This window comes from Ochotona princeps, chromosome 15 (assembly GCF_030435755.1).
Source record: "Ochotona princeps isolate mOchPri1 chromosome 15, mOchPri1.hap1, whole genome shotgun sequence".
NCBI classification, from domain to species: Eukaryota; Metazoa; Chordata; class Mammalia; order Lagomorpha; family Ochotonidae; genus Ochotona; species Ochotona princeps.
In genome coordinates, this window is record NC_080846.1 from 1,476,623 (window position 1) to 1,494,383 (window position 17,761).

Sequence of the window (17,761 nt, forward strand, 5' to 3'; positions counted from 1 at the left end):
AGCTGACAAGATCCACCCCAAACGCGTGGGGCAAGCCAGGCCTCCTGGAAGAAGGGCCAGCTTCCGGCAGGCACATCCAGGCAGGGCCCCGGCAGTGAGCCCTTCCCACTGACTTGCAAATACACACAGCTCAGTGACTGTTGAAATGATGTTTCCACTCCCAAGAAGAGAATGGCTTCGACACTCGGGGGCTCTGCTGTGGGTGTCACTGCTGTTTTTGCCGACCCATTTCCCAAGTGACAGAGGTGTCATCTGATAACGGTTATGAAAAGATATTAATGTAGCAGGGAGCGCAGACAGAGCACAGACTGGTATTTAGGAGTGCTGTTCCAATCAAGAGTGATCATGTAATAGGAGATGTCACATTATTTGACTTTCTGACAGGCGCATGGGCTGTTTTTCATGTGCCGGCAGGAATTAAGTTTATTACAATGGGATTATTTGGAGACATAAAACGGTGCGGAGAAGGCAGTATCTATTGTGGCAACCCAGGAATACAAATGCACAGGCCTGTGGAGGCGGGGGCTCTTGGGAGGACAGGAGGCCAGCCACAGCTACAGGGAGGGACAGTGGCGCTCCTGGCTGGGACTCCGGGTACAGGAGGGGGCAGGGGCCTCAGACGCAGCATTCCTGGTCCTTCCATCAGGGCTGCGGTGGTCCTGCAGTCTTGTCTCCAGCGGCGGACACCTACACAGTCCCCGCTCCAGGGGCGGGCACCACCTGCGGGCACCACGGGCACAGTCCTCACTCCAGGGGCGGGCACCACCTGCGGGCACCACGGGCACAGTCCCCACTCCAGGGGCGGGCACCACCTGCAGGCACCACAGGCACAGTCCCCACTCCAGGGGCGGGCACCACCTGCAGGCACCACGGGCACAGTCCCCACTCCAGGGGCGGGCACCACCTGCAGGCACCATGGGCACAGTCCCCACTCCAGGGGCGGGCACCACCTGCGGGCACCACGGGCATAGTCCCCACTCCAGGGGCGGGCACCACCTGCAGGCACCATGGGCACAGTCCCCACTCCAGGGGCGGGCACCACCTGCAGGCACCACGGGCATAGTCCCCACTCCAGGGGCGGGCACCACCTGCGGGCACCACGGGCATAGTCCCCACTCCAGGGGCGGGCACCACCTGCGGGCACCACGGGCACAGTCCCCACTCCAGGGGCGGGCACCACCTGCAGGCACCATGGGCACAGTCCCCACTCCAGGGGCGGGCACCACCTGCAGGCACCACGGGCACAGTCCCCAGGGGTGGGCACCAGAAACCCACAGTGACGCACCATTCACGGAGCAGGTGTGGCAGCCCTGACAGGGTGCCGGGGCCTGCACCCCCAACCAGTGGCACTGAGCTGGGAAGAACACAGTCCAGCTCAGGGTGCAGGTTGTGTTGGCAGAAACGGGGCCGGACACCTGCTGGGAGAGGGGCCGCTCAGGGGTCCTCAGCTCCCTGCCGAGGGACAGCTGGCACCCTGCCTTCCTGCTCAGAGGCGTGGTGACTACTGGACAGGGATACCGGGCGGGGCTGACAGCTTCCAGAGTCCAGTCCAATGAACCCCATCCCACCCCACCCCACTTCACTGAGACCCAGACACACTAAATGCAAAAAGAGCAAATATTTTTCTTTGCATGAGGAATTAAAAGATCAATGCAGCTTCTTCCGTGTGCTTTATCTCAGAAAACAAACACCCCAAAGTTGAACTGAGGAATCCCATAATGTTTGCCCTGGAAATCCTCAAACTAATTAAGGTAGCAGCACACACAGGCCCGGCACATCCGGGGCTGGCGGGCTACCTCCTCCAACACCCCACTCCAGTTCGGTAACGGCTCAGAAAACCCCGCGAGTTCGCACAGGTCAAGTGTGGTCACTTCACACCCCAGGACACATGGCCATGGAGGGCATCTGTGCTGGCGACAGGGGCTCGTGGGCCACCCAGCGTCAGCCTGCCTGGGCAACGACAGCCCCACAGTTGGCCTTCAGCGGGCTGGCACCTTGCCCTCCTGAGCGCTACTGCCGGGGATGCACAGGGCAGGCACGGGGTAGCTGAATGCCCACTTGGGGCCACACTGGGCCCACAGTACTGGGACTGCGGCTGCCCCACATGCCCTGTCTCCTCCCATATCCCACACACTGGCAGCGCCTGGATCTGGGTGCTGTGGGGGGGAATGGAGGGACTCAGCACAAGGTGCCTCAGCCTGGCATCACTGAGCCTTGCTTCCCTCTGTAAGTGCAGGTCTGGAACTCCACGAACCACCCGCTTCCTTCCCGCCTGCCGCTCTCACCCAGGGCACGAGGGCCTCCGCGCAGGCTGGCCTTGACAGCTGCTGGGTGAGCCAGAGTGGGCTTTCCAGGCCCACCCAGCAGTCCTGGCTCCAAGGAAGTGCTCAGTGAGGCCTCCCTGAGAGTATGGGCCTGTCTGTTCCCACACGCCTCAACCAGGACTGACACAGGTTCATCTGAGGCGACCTGGTGGCAAAGCCACAGCCTGTGTCCCTGTCCCAGCTGGCACATGGGGTCTGGGTCTGCATGCAAGCCTGGCAAAGGCCGCAGTGGACAGAGTACGAGTGGGCAGGCCTCGGGTGTGGACAGGCACGCAGGGGAGCTCCCCTGGGGGCAGCTGTCTCCCTGGACACCCAGCAGATGGCCGGGAGGCTTTGGCCCTGCTGAGGCCCCTAGGTCGGGGGTTGGGGTGCTGGACTGTTGCAGCAGAAACCAAGCACATGGATAACCAAGCCACAGGAAGACCACCCTGCTCCACACAGGGTTTGGGAGCCCAGCCAGGGCACCTGCACTCCACGGCTTGTGCTCCTGGCTGGGCGACTTTCCACCCAGGTCAGCCTGAAAGCCTCAGGTCTCCAGCCTTGTGTGAGTGGCCGTCAGGTCCATCAGGGTGACACACACTGGCAGCTGCCATCCCTAGGAAGGCCTGCCAGACCCGGGGCCCCATGCAGGGCCGGCTCCACCAGCGTTGTAATCTGTCCTGTCCTGGCTGAGCCCTCGGGCCAGCGCAGCCCCAGGGCCAGTGCCACAGCTCTCCCACACCAGACCCAGCTGGGTGCCCCTGACGGACGTGTGCATGTTGAGGGGGGCTGAGAGGTGCCACTTCAATAAGACTGAGATGTAATTACATGTCTTCAGGGCCGAGCAGATGAGCTCGCCCAGGCCGTCTGCCTGAAACATCAGACACTGTTAATGAGATAATAAGGGCCTTCCAGGGAGAGCTGTGAAGGAGGGTGTGATCTCTCCCATGGGGCGAATTAATTCACAGGCAGAGGTGAGCGAGGACGGGCAACCCCTTACCCACAGCAGGGTCTCAGACACCCCCCAGGATGGGATCCGGGAGAGGCCTGGGAAGGGTCAGGGCCTGGGGCCGAAAGGCCAGCCTGCCTGGCCTGTGTGGCCTGAGGGTTCCTTTTATGAAAGCAAGGACCGAGAGAAAAAGGTACTTGCTCTGGGGTTGGGGAGAAGACCAGGGAAGGGCCCTGAGGCTGGCAGAGCACATGGGAGGGCTGCCCTCCCAAGCCCCTGCAGGCCGCACGGGCTGCCCTCCCACGCCCCTGCAGGCCGCACGGGGTGCCCTCCCAAGCCCCTGCAGGCCGCACGGGCTGCCCTCCCACGCCCCTGCAGGCCGCACGGGGTGCCCTCCCAAGCCCCTGCAGGCCGCACGGGGTGCCCTCCCACGCCCCTGCAGGCCGCACGGGGTGCCCTCCCAAGCCCCTGCAGGCCGCACGGGCTGCCCTCCCAAGCCCCTGCAGGCCGCACGGGGTGCCCTCCCACATCCCTGCAGGCCGCACGGGGTGCCCTCCCAAGCCCCTGCAGGCCGCACGGGGTGCCCTCCCAAGCCCCTGCAGGCCACACGGGGTGCCCACATAGAGTTGGAGAGTGCCCTGCAGCAGTGTTCGGGCATAAGTATCAAAGCAGTGGCTGGCAGGCAGGCAGCCCCGCAGGTAGCCTGGCGAGTCAGGGCCACAGTCCGGTGCTCTGCTGGGCGGCCTCCAAGTCACACATTTTTTGGCCTGCAGAGGTCCACCCTGCACATGTGCATGGGTGCTATCCTACATTAGGACTGCTTTGAAATTACATGGCTCCAAGTAATGCTTTACTTAGCATAAAGCTGGCAGTGATTTCCAGCAAGTCCTCGTGCACACCGAGTACCCAGTGACATGGTGACCCTACACTAACCCCTGCCCAGACCCACGCCATCTCGCAGATACAGTGGAGCATAGGGGAAGCCACTGATCAGAGGTGTCGCCTCACGAGTACCCACTGACTGTGCTTCCCAAGCCCAGCTTTGCCGGGCTGCTGAGCACCCACAGGGTCAGATGGCGGGGCTGTGCACGCCCCATCAGAGAAGATGACTTCCAGTCCCAGGTGTTCCTGCTCACATGGACTCTGACAGGCTGCCGTGACGTGCTCCCGCGACCCGCGCAGGGACCCTGCTGGGGTTCCTACCAGCCACGCAGGGACCTGGCCAGCACGGAGGCCCCTCCCTCCGGCTCTCGGTTACCGCACCAACTTTTCTTGAGGATGCATTCCCCAAGGCTTTCTGGGACCGAAACCCCCTTGAATGAACTCATAGTTCAAGGCCAGGGTCACCTGACCCTGTCACTTGGCTCACTGCCACCTTTGAGTATGTCACCTAGACCCAGGCCATTCCCATAGCAGCCACTGTCTGAACACACAGACTTCACTCTGACAGGTGGGGCGGCACACCAGTGAGCTGTCCACTGAGGGGTGGCCCGCCAGGCCGTGACCCCTCCTCTGCCCCAGCTCTTCCAAGGACGGACGGAAGCTGCTAGGTGAGTCACCATGCCCCTGGGCTCCACGGTCTCCAGCAGAGCCGTGAGTGTCAGGAGACCGACGGCTCCGGCGGAGCTTCCACCACGCAGAGGTTCCCCAGCGGCAGGCTGGAGCCGTCAGGGACGGGCCTTCCCTCAGGCCTAGGAACTGGGAACTGGCCGGTGCAGTCTCAGGAAAGCAGGGTGACGTTCAAACACAGGCACGCAGGTGGGACAGACGCACGCCCACCGAGGTGCCACACATTGCCAGGTGTGACCCTGAGAGGCACTGCCACGAACACACACTATACAGAAAGCAAAACAGCACCTGGCGCCCTCCGGGTGGCTGTCCACAGCCTGGCACAGCCCCGCTCCCCGCAGGCAGCCGCCCCCGGAGGAGAGGGCTGATTTAATAAAACCCACAGACGCATCTCAGCAGAGCCACGGGGCAGAAATCGATTCTCCTCACACAGCGCCGCGCAGGCTGCCGTTGCTTCTCTGCAAGCTGCCCCGTGAGTTTTCTTAAAGGAAAAATGATGGTAGCAAAGCTGGAAGCCACGTGCCGCCTGCACCTCTCCCTGGGAGACCTGTCCCTGAGGGCAGGGGAGTGGTGTCCCCACCCACGGGGCTGGGTCAGGGGCAAGAAGCCAGCCGGCTCCTCCTGCCACATGCTGAGCTGCTTCCTGGGAATTGGGGAATACACAGGATGAATGGCTGCAGGAAAGGGCGGGAAGGCAGTGGGCGGCCTTGTGGGCTGAGGCAGACGGGCACTGTGCATGGAGGCCTCAGCTGCCCTGGGCTGTGGACAGACGGCCCACGCACTGGGATCCCGGCTCCTCAGGTCAGGCGGCCACAGCAAAGACAAACCTCCCCAATCCCTCCTAATGACAACGAACCCCTGAGGCTCACGGGGTCAGAGGAACCGCAAACAGACTCCAGGGGGGGCAAAGCCGCTGGCCTTATGACTACCTAAGCACGAATTCCACACTCGCAATGAAAAGTGTTTATTCTTCAAGAGATCCAAAAAGAGGGCCCAGTGTAATGGCTCGACTGGCTAACCCTCCCAATTGTAAGCACTAGGAGCCCATATAGGCACGGGTTCTAATCCCGGCTACTCCACTTCCCATCCAGCTCCCTGCTGTGGCCTGGGAAGGCAGTGGAGGACGGCCCAGAGCCTTGGGGCCCTGCCATGAGGAGCCACCGGAGTAGCTCTGATGCGTTCCAGACACCTCCTTAGGTTTAGAAGTTGGGTAAGCCAGCTCCTTGTCCCTAAGAGTCTCCTACAGAGGAAACCCCGATTCCCTCACCCATCTGCCGTCGCCCCAGGCCCTCAGGGCCACTTCCCCAGCCCCCAACAGCCCCCCTGACAGGGAACCTGCACTCTGTTCTTCCTTCTCTCTCTCCTCCCTGGAGCCACTTTTCTCAGCGGAATGGAGACCAGCTGTGTGACTCTGCAGCTTCGGGTTTGTGGGGAAGCTCCACCGTGGGAGGAGCTTCTGGCTCCTGGCTTCTGAGTGGCTCAGCTCCAGCCGTTGTGGCCACTTGGAGAGAGAACCAGCAGATGGAAGACCTTCCTCTCTGTAAATCTGCCTTTCCAATGAAAACAAACTAATCTTTAACGAGCTGCCTGCAGCAGAGCTGGCTTCAGCTGCAAAGCATCTCCAAGTGATAAAGAAAGAGACAACTGATCTTTACTTTGGCATTTCGTGACATTTGCTGCCTCAAACGAACACAGCATAGAATACAAACAGGTTGAAACACATTAGCCTGACAGAGCCTTCCGGACAGCACAGTTCGTGCAGTCTGACAGGGCTGGGACACACTGCCTGGGGCCTGCTGGTGCAGCGCCCCCGCCCCACCACCTCATGTGAGACTGGGGACATTCCCGGGGACACAGGAGCCCTGCGTGCACGTGGGTCAGGACTCCATGCAGCCCTGGCCAGCGGCAGAGGCTCCTGACGCACAGTGAGGAGTGGGCACACACACGCGTGGGCAGAGGTGGGAGGCACAGTGGCCTTCTTAGAGGTGAGTCCTCACTGACTCCACTGTGCCTGGACTCCTGGCCAATGGGAAGGCCAAAGGGAAGCCAGGCTGGGGCTGACTGAGGGCAGCCACTTAGGGGGGCATCTGAAGCGGCCATTGATCCTTAACGCCACCTCTGATTACCCCAAGGCCCACACAGAGGCCGCGGGCATCCCACGGAACACACGGAAGGCACACAGTGTCCACAGCTGAGGGTCACGTGCAGGCCCAGGCGTCCACACACAGGCCACGGGCATCCCACGGAACACAGGGAAGGCACGCAGTGTTCACAGTCGAGGGCCACGTGCAGCTGAGGCTGCAGGACGTAGAGCCTTAGTGACACCTTTGCTGGTGGTTTTCTCAACAAAGACCCTGGAAGTCTACTGAAGAAACATACAGGAAGGCCTCCTCAGGGCCAGGGGCTGGGCTCCAGGGACACAGGAGTCAGCTGGGAGGGGCCTCGTCCAAGCCCCAAAGACCCCACAGAAGGCTGCCTGAGGCTGGGGCCCTGGCGGCTGGCCAAGGCAGGAGCAGGGGTTGGCAGAAGAGGGCCCTCCCCACCATGCTGGGCAAAGGATGGTTGGAGCCTGTTGAGACTCCAGAGGAAGAAGCCAGGCCCACACTGAGCCAGGAGTGGGCACCAGGGACAGAGAGCCAGCCTGGGAGCTGCGCCACGGGAGTGGGTTGCAATGGTGATGGCGGATACACCCTAGTGGCTCTGACAGCTGCCCGCCACACCACACCCCACTTGTCAGTTTGGTGTGTCCTGCCCCTTTCTACTGGTCTGCTGTGAAAGTGGCCCTGTTGTCATGAGAGGATGCGGCTGGGCCCCGAGGAAGGTGCTGTGCCCAATTCCTTAGGACCAAGGCGTTGGGGTGCGGGTGCAGCCAGGGCACAGGGCCAGGGGGGGAGGCAGGGCTCGGCGCCTAAGCAGCCGAGAGGGGAGCAGATGTGTGGGGCTGGCAGAGGAACACTGGAGTGCTCCTCTTGCCCTCTGAGCTCAGAGTTCGTCATGGGCCAGGAAGCAGAGCGTGTTAGGAACACCAGAGTATGTTGTGGAGAGCTCAACTCCATGCAGGAGGAAGCGAGAGAAAACAGGACAAACTGAAGGACCCACGGGCACCACACCCAACCCTGTGGCCTTCTGGGAACACGATTCTGTGGCCACGGAAGGCGAGCGCACACGCCGGCACCAGAGTGTGCATCTCTGTGACAGCTCAAGACTTGAGAGCTTCCCCACGGACTCGCCCCGTGGGAAATGCCGCATGGGAACGGGCTGATTTCCTGAGGACGCCTGGCTGGCAGCAGTGGGCACTGAGTGGCATGGCCACAGCTGGGCTTCCTGCGCCCAGTGTTAGAAGCTGGCAGGCCACTGCAGGAAGTGAGACTGGTGTCCCTGCCCGCTTATCTGCTGAGCCCTGCCCAGGCCACAACTGGTTTTGTTCAGATCTGTGACGTCTACTGATCGTGTGCCAAGGGCTGGGGGCGAAGGTGAGGATGGCATCACCCTGTCACGACACAGAGGACCTTGGAGGGAGCCCTGTCCACACACAGACCCCGGGAGCTGTGTTCCACGGCCATCCTGCCAGGTTGGCTCAGAGAGCGGGGAGCAAGGCACCCCAGGGTCACAGGGCTACACAGAGGCTGGGCCAGACAGGAGCTCTCACCCACACATCCCTGACCCATCACAGGCCCCACCAGGGACCAGCTGGGCCACTGAGGATGCAGTCATGTCTAGCGTACCCCGCCAGCTTTGCTTCCTTCCAGACGGCACACCGCAAAGCTCTTCCGCAAACGGTACAGTGAACCAGAACTTAATAAACCTCCCTCCTGGGGGAAAATCAAACCCCAGGCCTTTACGGAGGTGTTTACATACCTGGAAATCTCTTTCTTCTAGAATTTCCTTCCTCCATCGCATGAGAAAAGCTGCACAGACGTACAAGTGGAAATGCGAGAAGCCCTCGGGTTCAGACTGAAAGAAAGAGCCGGGAGAGAGAGGTGTTAATGCGAGAAGCCATTAGCGTGCGGCTGTCCGCTCCAGGGCACCGGGCCAGGCTGCACCGGAAGCCAAAGTGCTGCCCGTGAGTCACTCACTCAACGCCTGCATTTCAGAATTCTCGCCTCATTAAAGAACATCCCTTCAGAGTGACTGCAGCCAAGAGCGGGCGGCACACGGCACCGCGCCGCAAGCAACCTTGGGTGCGTCTGTGCACACAGGTACACACGGACACACGTGTACATAACCTGCACACACAGGTACACTTACACAGGAATACAAGCATGCACACACAGGTGCACACGGACACACGTGTACATAACCTGCACACACAGGTACACACGGACACACGTGTACATAACCTGCACACACAGGTACACACGGACACACATGTACATAACCTACACACAGGTACACCTGCACACAGGAATACAAGCATGCACACACAGGTACACACGGACACACGTGTACATAACCTGCACACACAGGTACACACGGACACATGTGTACATAACCTGCACACACAGGTACACTTACACAGGAATACACACATGCACACACAGGTACACACGGACACACGTGTACATAACCTACACACACAGGTACACTTACACAGGAATACACGCATGCACACACAGGTGCACATGTATGCACACACAGAGGCAAGGACAACAAGTGACTAAGCTGACAACACTCAGTCTCCCACCCTCGGTGCCCGTGGGAAGCAGGCATTGCCCCATTGCACTCGGGGAGTCGAGCTCCTGGCCCAGGCTACAGCGTCAGTTCACGCCCGGCTGTCGGCTGTGGAGAACAGGGCCCCAAGATTGTACTCCCTGGGGTGCTGCCATGTCCCTGCAACATGCATGCGACTGTTGGAAAAGAAATAACACCATGGGGCCCAAGACGAGAGTGTGCTGGACACAAGACCCAGCAGGGCGTCAATGGCATTGCCATGGATGCTGTGTTGAGGGGTGGCCTGCAACCAGCCTCCTGAGGTGACACTGGGGCGGAGGCCCAAAGAGAGCCGTGGTGAGAGAAAGAGGCCCAAAGAGAGAAAGAGAGCCGTGCAGACACGTGGTGGAGGAGGGATGTTGAGGCCTCGTGGCCAGAAGGCACGTGGGACATCCCGGGAACCGTGAGTCCAGCGAGGTGGGACAGAGGGAGGCAGGGATGAGGTCCCACGGAGGATGGACGCTCAGTGCCCTGTCCCAGGGAAAGGCACCTGCTTCAAGCACCCAGTGCTGCCACGCTAAGGACAGACCCAGCACAGAGCGGGGCTGGGAGAGCTGGGCCAAGGACTCGGGCAGGGGTGGGCAAATGCTGGTGAGTGGGCGAGGCAGGAGAGGGGAGACCTGTGAGACCACCTCTGTCCTAGACAGGGCACGGGGCTACGCTGACAGGAGCACTGGCCCGAGGGACGAGGGAGCAAGGTCAACACGAGCATTCTGGTCTCAGCCACCGCCAGGATGAGGCCTTTATCTCCTGAGCCAGAGAGGCAAGCTGTAGGGAAGCCAGGAGGAGGTGTCGCCAGGGTCATCCAGACAGGAAGGCACCTGCTTGGCTGCCAGGAGGGGGCGCTGGGGCGGACCTGCGGGGCTGTGCTAGACAAAAGAGGTGTCAGGGGGCACGTGGGCATGTGATTCTAGGGCCCAGGCGAGCAGCCCATGCTCTGGGCAGGTACAAGCCTGAGGGCCCACAGCCTGAAGGATGACAGGGTGCAAAGGGGGCGTCCAAGGGAGGGGTCACACAGGGAAGGCTGGCTAGGGAGGGGTCCTCACTTTGTCACCCCACCTAGGAAGAAGCATGCCCGGCATGCTGCTCCCCTCCCCTGGCACGTGCCCCGTGCCTGGTGCCTGGACCTGAGCACGGCCAGCTGCTTCTAGCACTGCACTAGGGACGGCGATGTGCTGGAGGCACGTTCTGCCGACAACCAGGCAGATTAGGAAGTTCACTTGTGTTTCCAGATGACCGAAGAAGGGCCTCCCAGGAGGGCCGCCTTTCTGCACCTGGGACAGGATCTGGGGTGTAGGAGGCAGGCACTTCCTGAGCCCTGTGCTGGCCAGGCCCGCAGGGTGGGCACCAAGGCCAGCGCCGCACTTTCTTCTCACCTCCCGTTTCCAGGACCACCCTGTCCCCCTCCAGTGTCCACCACATGCCCCAGGGGAACAGGCAGGGCCGCACGGGGCCTCTGGGAAGACTGCCACTCCAGCTTTAATCCCTCAGTGACTGCAAAGTGACAGACTTCCCCACATTCGGGGAAAGTTTTATTGTCCCCTAGGTTTTACACTCGTGCTGCACAGCCTCCATTCCCTTGGGTCTCTGCAGCACCCGTGTCTCGCGTCGGCTTCGTGGTGCTGCTCTGTCGTGACCCCTGAGAGCAGGAGGGCCCCCACCACCCCACGGGCCCACCCGCACTGCCGTCCCGTCCAGACCCCCTGGGCCTCTGCGTGCCGTCCCGTCCAGGGCTCACGTCCAGACCCCCTGGGCCTCTGCGTGCCGTCCTGTCCAGGGCTCACATCCAGGGGTCCCGTCCAGACCCCCTGGGCCTCTGCGTGCCGTCCTGTCCAGGGCTCACATCCAGGGGTCCCGTCCAGACCCCCTGGTCCTCTGCGTGCCGTCCCGTCCAGGGCTCACGTCCAGGGATCCTGTCCAGATCCCCTGGTCCTCTGCGTGCCGTCCTGTCCAGGGCTCACGTCCAGACCCCCTGGGCCTCTGCGTGCCGTCCCGTCCAGGGCTCACGTCCAGGGATCCTGTCCAGATCCCCTGGTCCTCTGCGTGCCGTCCCGTCCAGGGCTCACGTCCAGGGGTCCTGTCCAGATCCCCTGGTCCTCTGCGTGCCGTCCTGTCCAGGGCTCACGTCCAGACCCCCTGGGCCTCTGCGTGCCGTCCCGTCCAGGGCTCACGTCCAGATCCCCTGGTCCTCTGTGTGCCGTCCCGTCCAGGGCTCACGTCCAGGGGTCCTGTCCAGATCCCCTGGTCCTCTGCGTGCCGTCCCGTCCAGGGCTCACGTCCAGATCCCCTGGTCCTCTGCGTGCCGTCCTGTCCAGGGCTCACGTCCAGACCCCCTGGTCCTCTGCGTGCCGTCCCGTCCAGGGCTCACGTCCAGGGGTCCTGTCCAGATCCCCTGGTCCTCTGTGTGCCGTCCCGTCCAGGGCTCACATCCAGATCCCCTGGTCCTCTGTGTGCCGTCCCGTCCAGGGCTCACGTCCAGGGGTCCTGTCCAGATCCCCTGGTCCTCTGCGTGCCGTCCTGTCCAGGGCTCACGTCCAGACCCCCTGGGCCTCTGCGTGCCGTCCCGTCCAGGGCTCACGTCCAGATCCCCTGGTCCTCTACGTGCCGTCCTGTCCAGGGCTCACGTCCAGGGGTCCCGTCCAGATCCCCTGGTCCTCTGCGTGCCGTCCCGTCCAGGGCTCACGTCCAGGGGTCCTGTCCAGATCCCCTGGTCCTCTGCGTGCCGTCCTGTCCAGGGCTCACGTCCAGATCCCCTGGTCCTCTGCGTGCCGTCCCGTCCAGGGCTCACGTCCAGATCCCCTGGTCCTCTGTGTGCTGTCCCGTCCAGGGCTCACATCCAGGGGTCCTGTCCAGATCCCCTGGGCCTCTGCGTGCCGTCCCGTCCAGGGCTCATGTCCAGGGGTCCTGTCCAGATCCCCTGGTCCTCTGCGTGCCGTCCTGTCCAGGGCTCACGTCCAGATCCCCTGGGCCTCTGCGTGCTGTCCCGTCCAGGGCTCACGTCCAGGGGTCCTGTCCAGATCCCCTGGTCCTCTGCGTGCCGTCCCGTCCAGGGCTCACGTCCAGATCCCCTGGGCCTCTGCGTGCCGTCCTGTCTAGGGCTCACGTCCAGGGGTCGTGTCCAGATCCCCTGGTCCTCTGCATGCCGTCCCGTCCAGGGCTCACGTCCAGACCCCCTGGGCCTCTGCGTGCCGTCCCGTCCAGGGGTCCCATCCAGATCCCCTGGTCCTCTGTGTGCCGTCCTGTCCAGGGCTCACGTCCAGGGGTCCCGTCCAGATCCCCTGGTCCTCTGCGTGCCGTCCCGTCCAGGGGTCACGTCCAGACCCCCTGGGCCTCTGCGTGCCGTTCTGTCCAGGGCTCACGTCCAGGGGTCGTGTCCAGACCCCCTGGTCCTCTGCGTGCCGTCCCGTCCAGGGCTCACGTCCAGATCCCCTGGGCCTCTGCGTGCCATCCCGTCCAGGGGTCCTGTCCAGACCCCCTGGGCCTCTGCGTGTCGTCCCGTCCAGGGCTCGCGTCCAGGGGTCCCGTCCAGACCCCCTGGGCCTCTGTGGGCCACCAGTGTCAGCTGTTGCCTTTGTTGCTTTCCAAAAACTAAGCTTCTCTTTTACTGTGGATATTTTCAATACCCACAAAAACAGGAGCAGCTTCTCCTTGTTTTTAATTATTCAGTGTTGTTCTAACTTAACGCAGCTGACTTGGCTCATTCGTGTCTGGCTTTTCTTCATTTCTGTTATGAACAGGCGTGCAAGCCCATCAATTTCCTCCTGTGCACTCCACTTCAGCTCCTCCATGGTTTTAATGAATCTTTATTAAGTTCAACGAGTTTTCTTCATAATGTCCTTGTTTAGACCATGGCTTATTTATGAGTGCGGGGGTTTCCTGTTTGCTTTTCATTTTCAAAATTTATGTTCATTTCACTGGAAAGGAGAGACTAGATACAGATCTTCCATGTGCGGTCCACACCCCGAATGCCCATAGCAGCCTGGGCTGGACCAGCCCACGGCCAGGCCCACGCGTGGCAGGACCAGGCACTTGCGCCGTGGCAGAATGGGATAACCTTGGCTCAGACACGGCTCCTGTACCTTGCCGGGCTTCCACGGCCCCGCGACATCGGAGACCGCCCTGCCGTTACGTTTGAAACACACACGAGCATCCCTTGGTGTGTTCTACCACTGAAGGGCTTGTGGGACATCAGACCTACCATGCTGGCAGACATGAGAGCCTACCCCCCAACATCCTTCACGTCACTCCTTTAGACACCATAACCGGATTGCTACCACAACACTGTAGTACACTGTGTGTGCTAGGCATGGTTTCCCTAATATCCATTAAGGGCAAACATTACCAGTTCTACCCATAAAGAAACCTGTTCGCATTGGAACTAAAACCAACTGAGTACTCAAGCCCATTGAAGCATGGCCCAGGTCATCACAGCGCCACGGGGGCTCCCAGCTCTGCTCCGCCCCAAAGCACAGCCACAGCACACAGGAGGAACTCCCTGAACCCCACCCGACCCTGCGACCCTCCCGTGCAGGCCTGCTGGATGGCGCCCAGCTCAACTCTGTGGCTGTCCCCAGCAGGAACGCTGCCACGGAACCCTTGCCCTCACCACTCCCTGGAGGCCACGACCACATGCCGGCAGGGCTATTTGTTACAGTGACACTGTCTGCGGCCACACTCTGTCCCGGCTCTTGGGAGTCCATGGTGAGATCAGAGATGGAACGGACACACACACACACACACACACACACACACACACACTCCTGGACCTGCTGCTTGGAGCCTGGAGAGGCATGGGCTGCTAGCGGGCGCTTGGCACCGAGGCTCTCCCTTGGCTAAAGAGGCTCGGCTGGCACGCACAGCCTCAGGTGCTGGAGCTGGCCCCGGGGGAGGGCAGGACTGGCTATCACCGGCCAACAGGGAGGGGGCCAGGTCTCCAGGAGTACTGGGCATGGCCAGGGAGTCTCGTTGCCATTCCTGATTTGCTCAGCCACCCTGAACTCCTCCAGAGAGTGCCACTACCCTCGAGTGGGGTTCACCCAGCTGCGGGGGCTGAAGGGAGGGCCGCCCCCACAGCAACGCAGCAGAGAGACGTGCAGCCCACCAGCTCACTGAAGTGAATGAGCTGCCTTCCGTGACTTGGTGAGCTGTGCTAAAAACAGCAATTTAAAAAGCACAGATTCATATCGTGAAGGGAAAATGGCCCTCTGGTTTGTCAACGCAGTTGGAAAACATGCAACATCACCCAACACGGACACAAAAGGAGGGACTGGGCTGGGCAGCAGCCGCAGGCCTCGCCCCCCAGGCCAGCCTGGCCACCACCCCGACCCTCCACAGACTGGGTCTGCTCACACAGGGGCGGGGGGCTGGGCAGCAGCCGCAGGCCTCGCCCCAGAGGCCAGCCTGGCCCTGCCATCAGCCAGTTGCCTGGAGCTCCGAGGGATTAAGGAGCATCTCAGAGCAGCACCCTCCCACTGCCATGTGGTCCCGCCACAGCGGCTGCCATGGCTGAGCTCTCGGCCATCCAAACCCTCAGCCACAGCCCTGGAGACCAAACTGGCACTTAGGGAAGAGCCCTGACAACATGAAACCCTGGCACCTGCCAGACACGGAAACCAGGCTGGGGAGGCCGTGAGGTCCTGGGCCCAGCTCCCCCACTTCCTTCGGGACTGGGCAGGCAGCCACGGGCTGTGGATGGAGCTCGGGAGGGAGGGAGCAGCCTGAGCGGTCCCCCTGCCTGGGCCCTGTCCATCTGCAGCTCCAGGTGTCACGGCCCTCCCCTGTGCAGGAACAAGGCTCCCTTCGAGACGCTGTGTGGTGAGCGGGGTTCTGATCTACTCCGCGGGGGACATCTGGCCAGCGTGAATTTCATATTTGAGTGTTACTCTGAACCACTCAACGCCGCCTGACTGCTGGATAGTCGGTTGGCGTAGCCCAGGTGCTCCTGGGGCAGCCCACAGGTCCAGGTGTGCTCCAGAAACAAGGACGGATGCGGTCCGTTTGAGCAGACCGCAGCAGGCGTGCCGTGCCTTACGGAAACCTAAAGCTAACAGAGCGGATACCCTAATTACTCACCAGCAAAAAACCAATCCTTCTAAGAGGCGGGAGCCCTGGCCTGGAGATGGCATCGGATTAGCGAAGCAGAAGGGAAGGCCGGGTCTCCCCAGGCTGCAGGGACCCCCACCCGGGTTCCAGGGCCGCCCCTACCCTCCCACTGCAGTCACACTCTGTGCAGCCCCTGGGCAGTCTCGGGCACCAAGGCCCTTCCTGCAGACACAAAGCCGTTGCAGGCCCTTGTCCATGACATGGCCACTGTGAGAGTTTTCAAATTCCACACTTCAGACTGGACGAGTTCAGAGAAAGTCACACTACAAAAGCACGGATCAGCTTCTTTTGAACATTGTTCATACAATTTCAAGGCCATGCTTTGCCAAGCCTGGGTTCTGCTAACACTCCTCACTGGGCACACACCTTTAACATCAGGACGCACCCTCAGCAAAGCTCAGAAACGCAACCAGACAGCCGGCTACGACTGGTTCATGTGTGATGTTCTGACCAACTCCCAGGCTGCTCACGGTCCAACCAGGTAGGACCCGTCGCCCAAGGGAAGGCCCACAGTGGCCGCTGCCCTCCACGCCTGGCTGGACCCGTCGCCCAAGGGAAGGCCCACAGTGGCCGCTGCCCTCCATGCCTGGCCTGCTTCCCTCGCGCAGTGCTCTGCAGGTTCACTCCTGTGGTGGCAACGGCAGGATTCTCTTCTAACGTAAACATCATGGACAATATGTCATATATGTACCATTATAGAGTCATGTATGTATCGGTACATTATATGTAGTTTGTGTTGCTATACGTAGCTACTAGGCAGTCACCACACTTATGCACCACATTTCCATCCCTTCACCGTTGGCGCCCACAGAGGTGGACGCTGCGCCTTGTCTCTTGAGAACTGCACCATCAAGGATGTGGGGGTGCCGAGAGACCTCCGCCATACGGCCTTTGCTCCCTCCAGGAGTGGGGCTGCGAGGGCCCAGCGTGGCGGCTCCCACGCCAAGGGGATGAGGGCCCGCACGCTGTTTTCCACAGTGCTGTAACAGACTGCAGCCCCACCATGAGTGTGTGAGCAGACCCTCCGCTCCCAGACCAAGCAGGGAGCGTAAGGGGAAACAGCTGGGAACGTGAGTGTGTTCTCTGACAGAACAACAGGTAAGCTCCAGCATGTTCGTGCAACGCACACCAGAGAGCACGCAAATCAACGAGACACAGCCACGCTCCCGGGCGCGCGTGAGTGCTACACGGCGAGCGTCGAGGCCAATGCGCTCCCACGGAAGGCAGTTTCTGGGTGCTGCACCTGGGAAGGCGTCCGGAGGCCCCACCACACGGAGGCCTGTTTGCGGAAGCGCATCCACGCACAGGGCCCAGATCGGAGTTCCAGGCCTTTGCTTCTAAAGAGGGCGAGGGAGGCTTCAGTTATTTATGTAAAATCTAATTTCTAAAAATCTGAAAAAAAAAATTTTGGTGACAAAATTGGGTCAGAACTGCACCGGAGGTGAGCACTGCGCAGCCCGCGGCGGGGCTCACTGGGCCTGGCCCTGCTGGCTCCCCCACGCGGGATTCGAAACTCAAGAAATCCGTTCAATTAGTAACTGTGTATGGCCCCTTAGGGGCATTCTAAGCTTCCACACGGCCTGGCCCTGCAGGATCTACACACTGTGACATTCTCTGGTGGGAACGAGCCGGGAGGCCGGGGCCGGCACCAGCAGGCCTGGATATCTGGCAAATCCACTCATTTCTGTGGCTCTGGGAAGCACTCACGTGACAAGCCCATCCTTGGAGCCCATGTGACAAGCAGTGGGCATGGATGTTGTGGCCTGTCCGTGGAGCTCCAGCTCCATGACCTTGGGCACTGTCAGGGCAGCAGAGGTCTGTGTACGGCCCCTACAGGCCATTCCAAACCTCCTCACCGCTCTCCCGGCCCCCTACCACCTTGCTGCAAATGGTCTGCCTGTAGTGCCCTGCAGCGGGCACAGGCTGGCTCTCCCAGGCGCTGCCAGCACTGCCTTGGCACGTGCCCTTGGTTGCCAAGAGGAGCTTGCAAGCTGATTGACTTCCCAGGGAAGAGCTCCACGCACTCCCCTTGGAGGACGCAGGGAGGCAGGAGCCCCATCCCGGTGCCTGGTGCCGCTATGGGTCTCCTTAAACCGGCATTTTGGGCTCTGCAGCTTATAAAGCGACA

General features: G+C 61.3%; 1 protein-coding gene across 2 annotated transcripts in view; it reads right to left on the reverse strand.

The window, feature by feature from the left end:
- The window catches only part of TBC1D22A (TBC1 domain family member 22A), a 260,405-nt gene that overhangs the window by 17,671 nt on the left and 224,973 nt on the right, over positions 1-17,761 (reverse strand). For both annotated transcript variants that reach the window (XM_058673258.1, XM_058673257.1), the window contains one exon: positions 8,680-8,775. In XM_058673258.1, the coding sequence (XP_058529241.1) occupies positions 8,680-8,775 (96 nt within the window). The remainder of the gene's footprint in view (positions 1-8,679; positions 8,776-17,761) is intronic.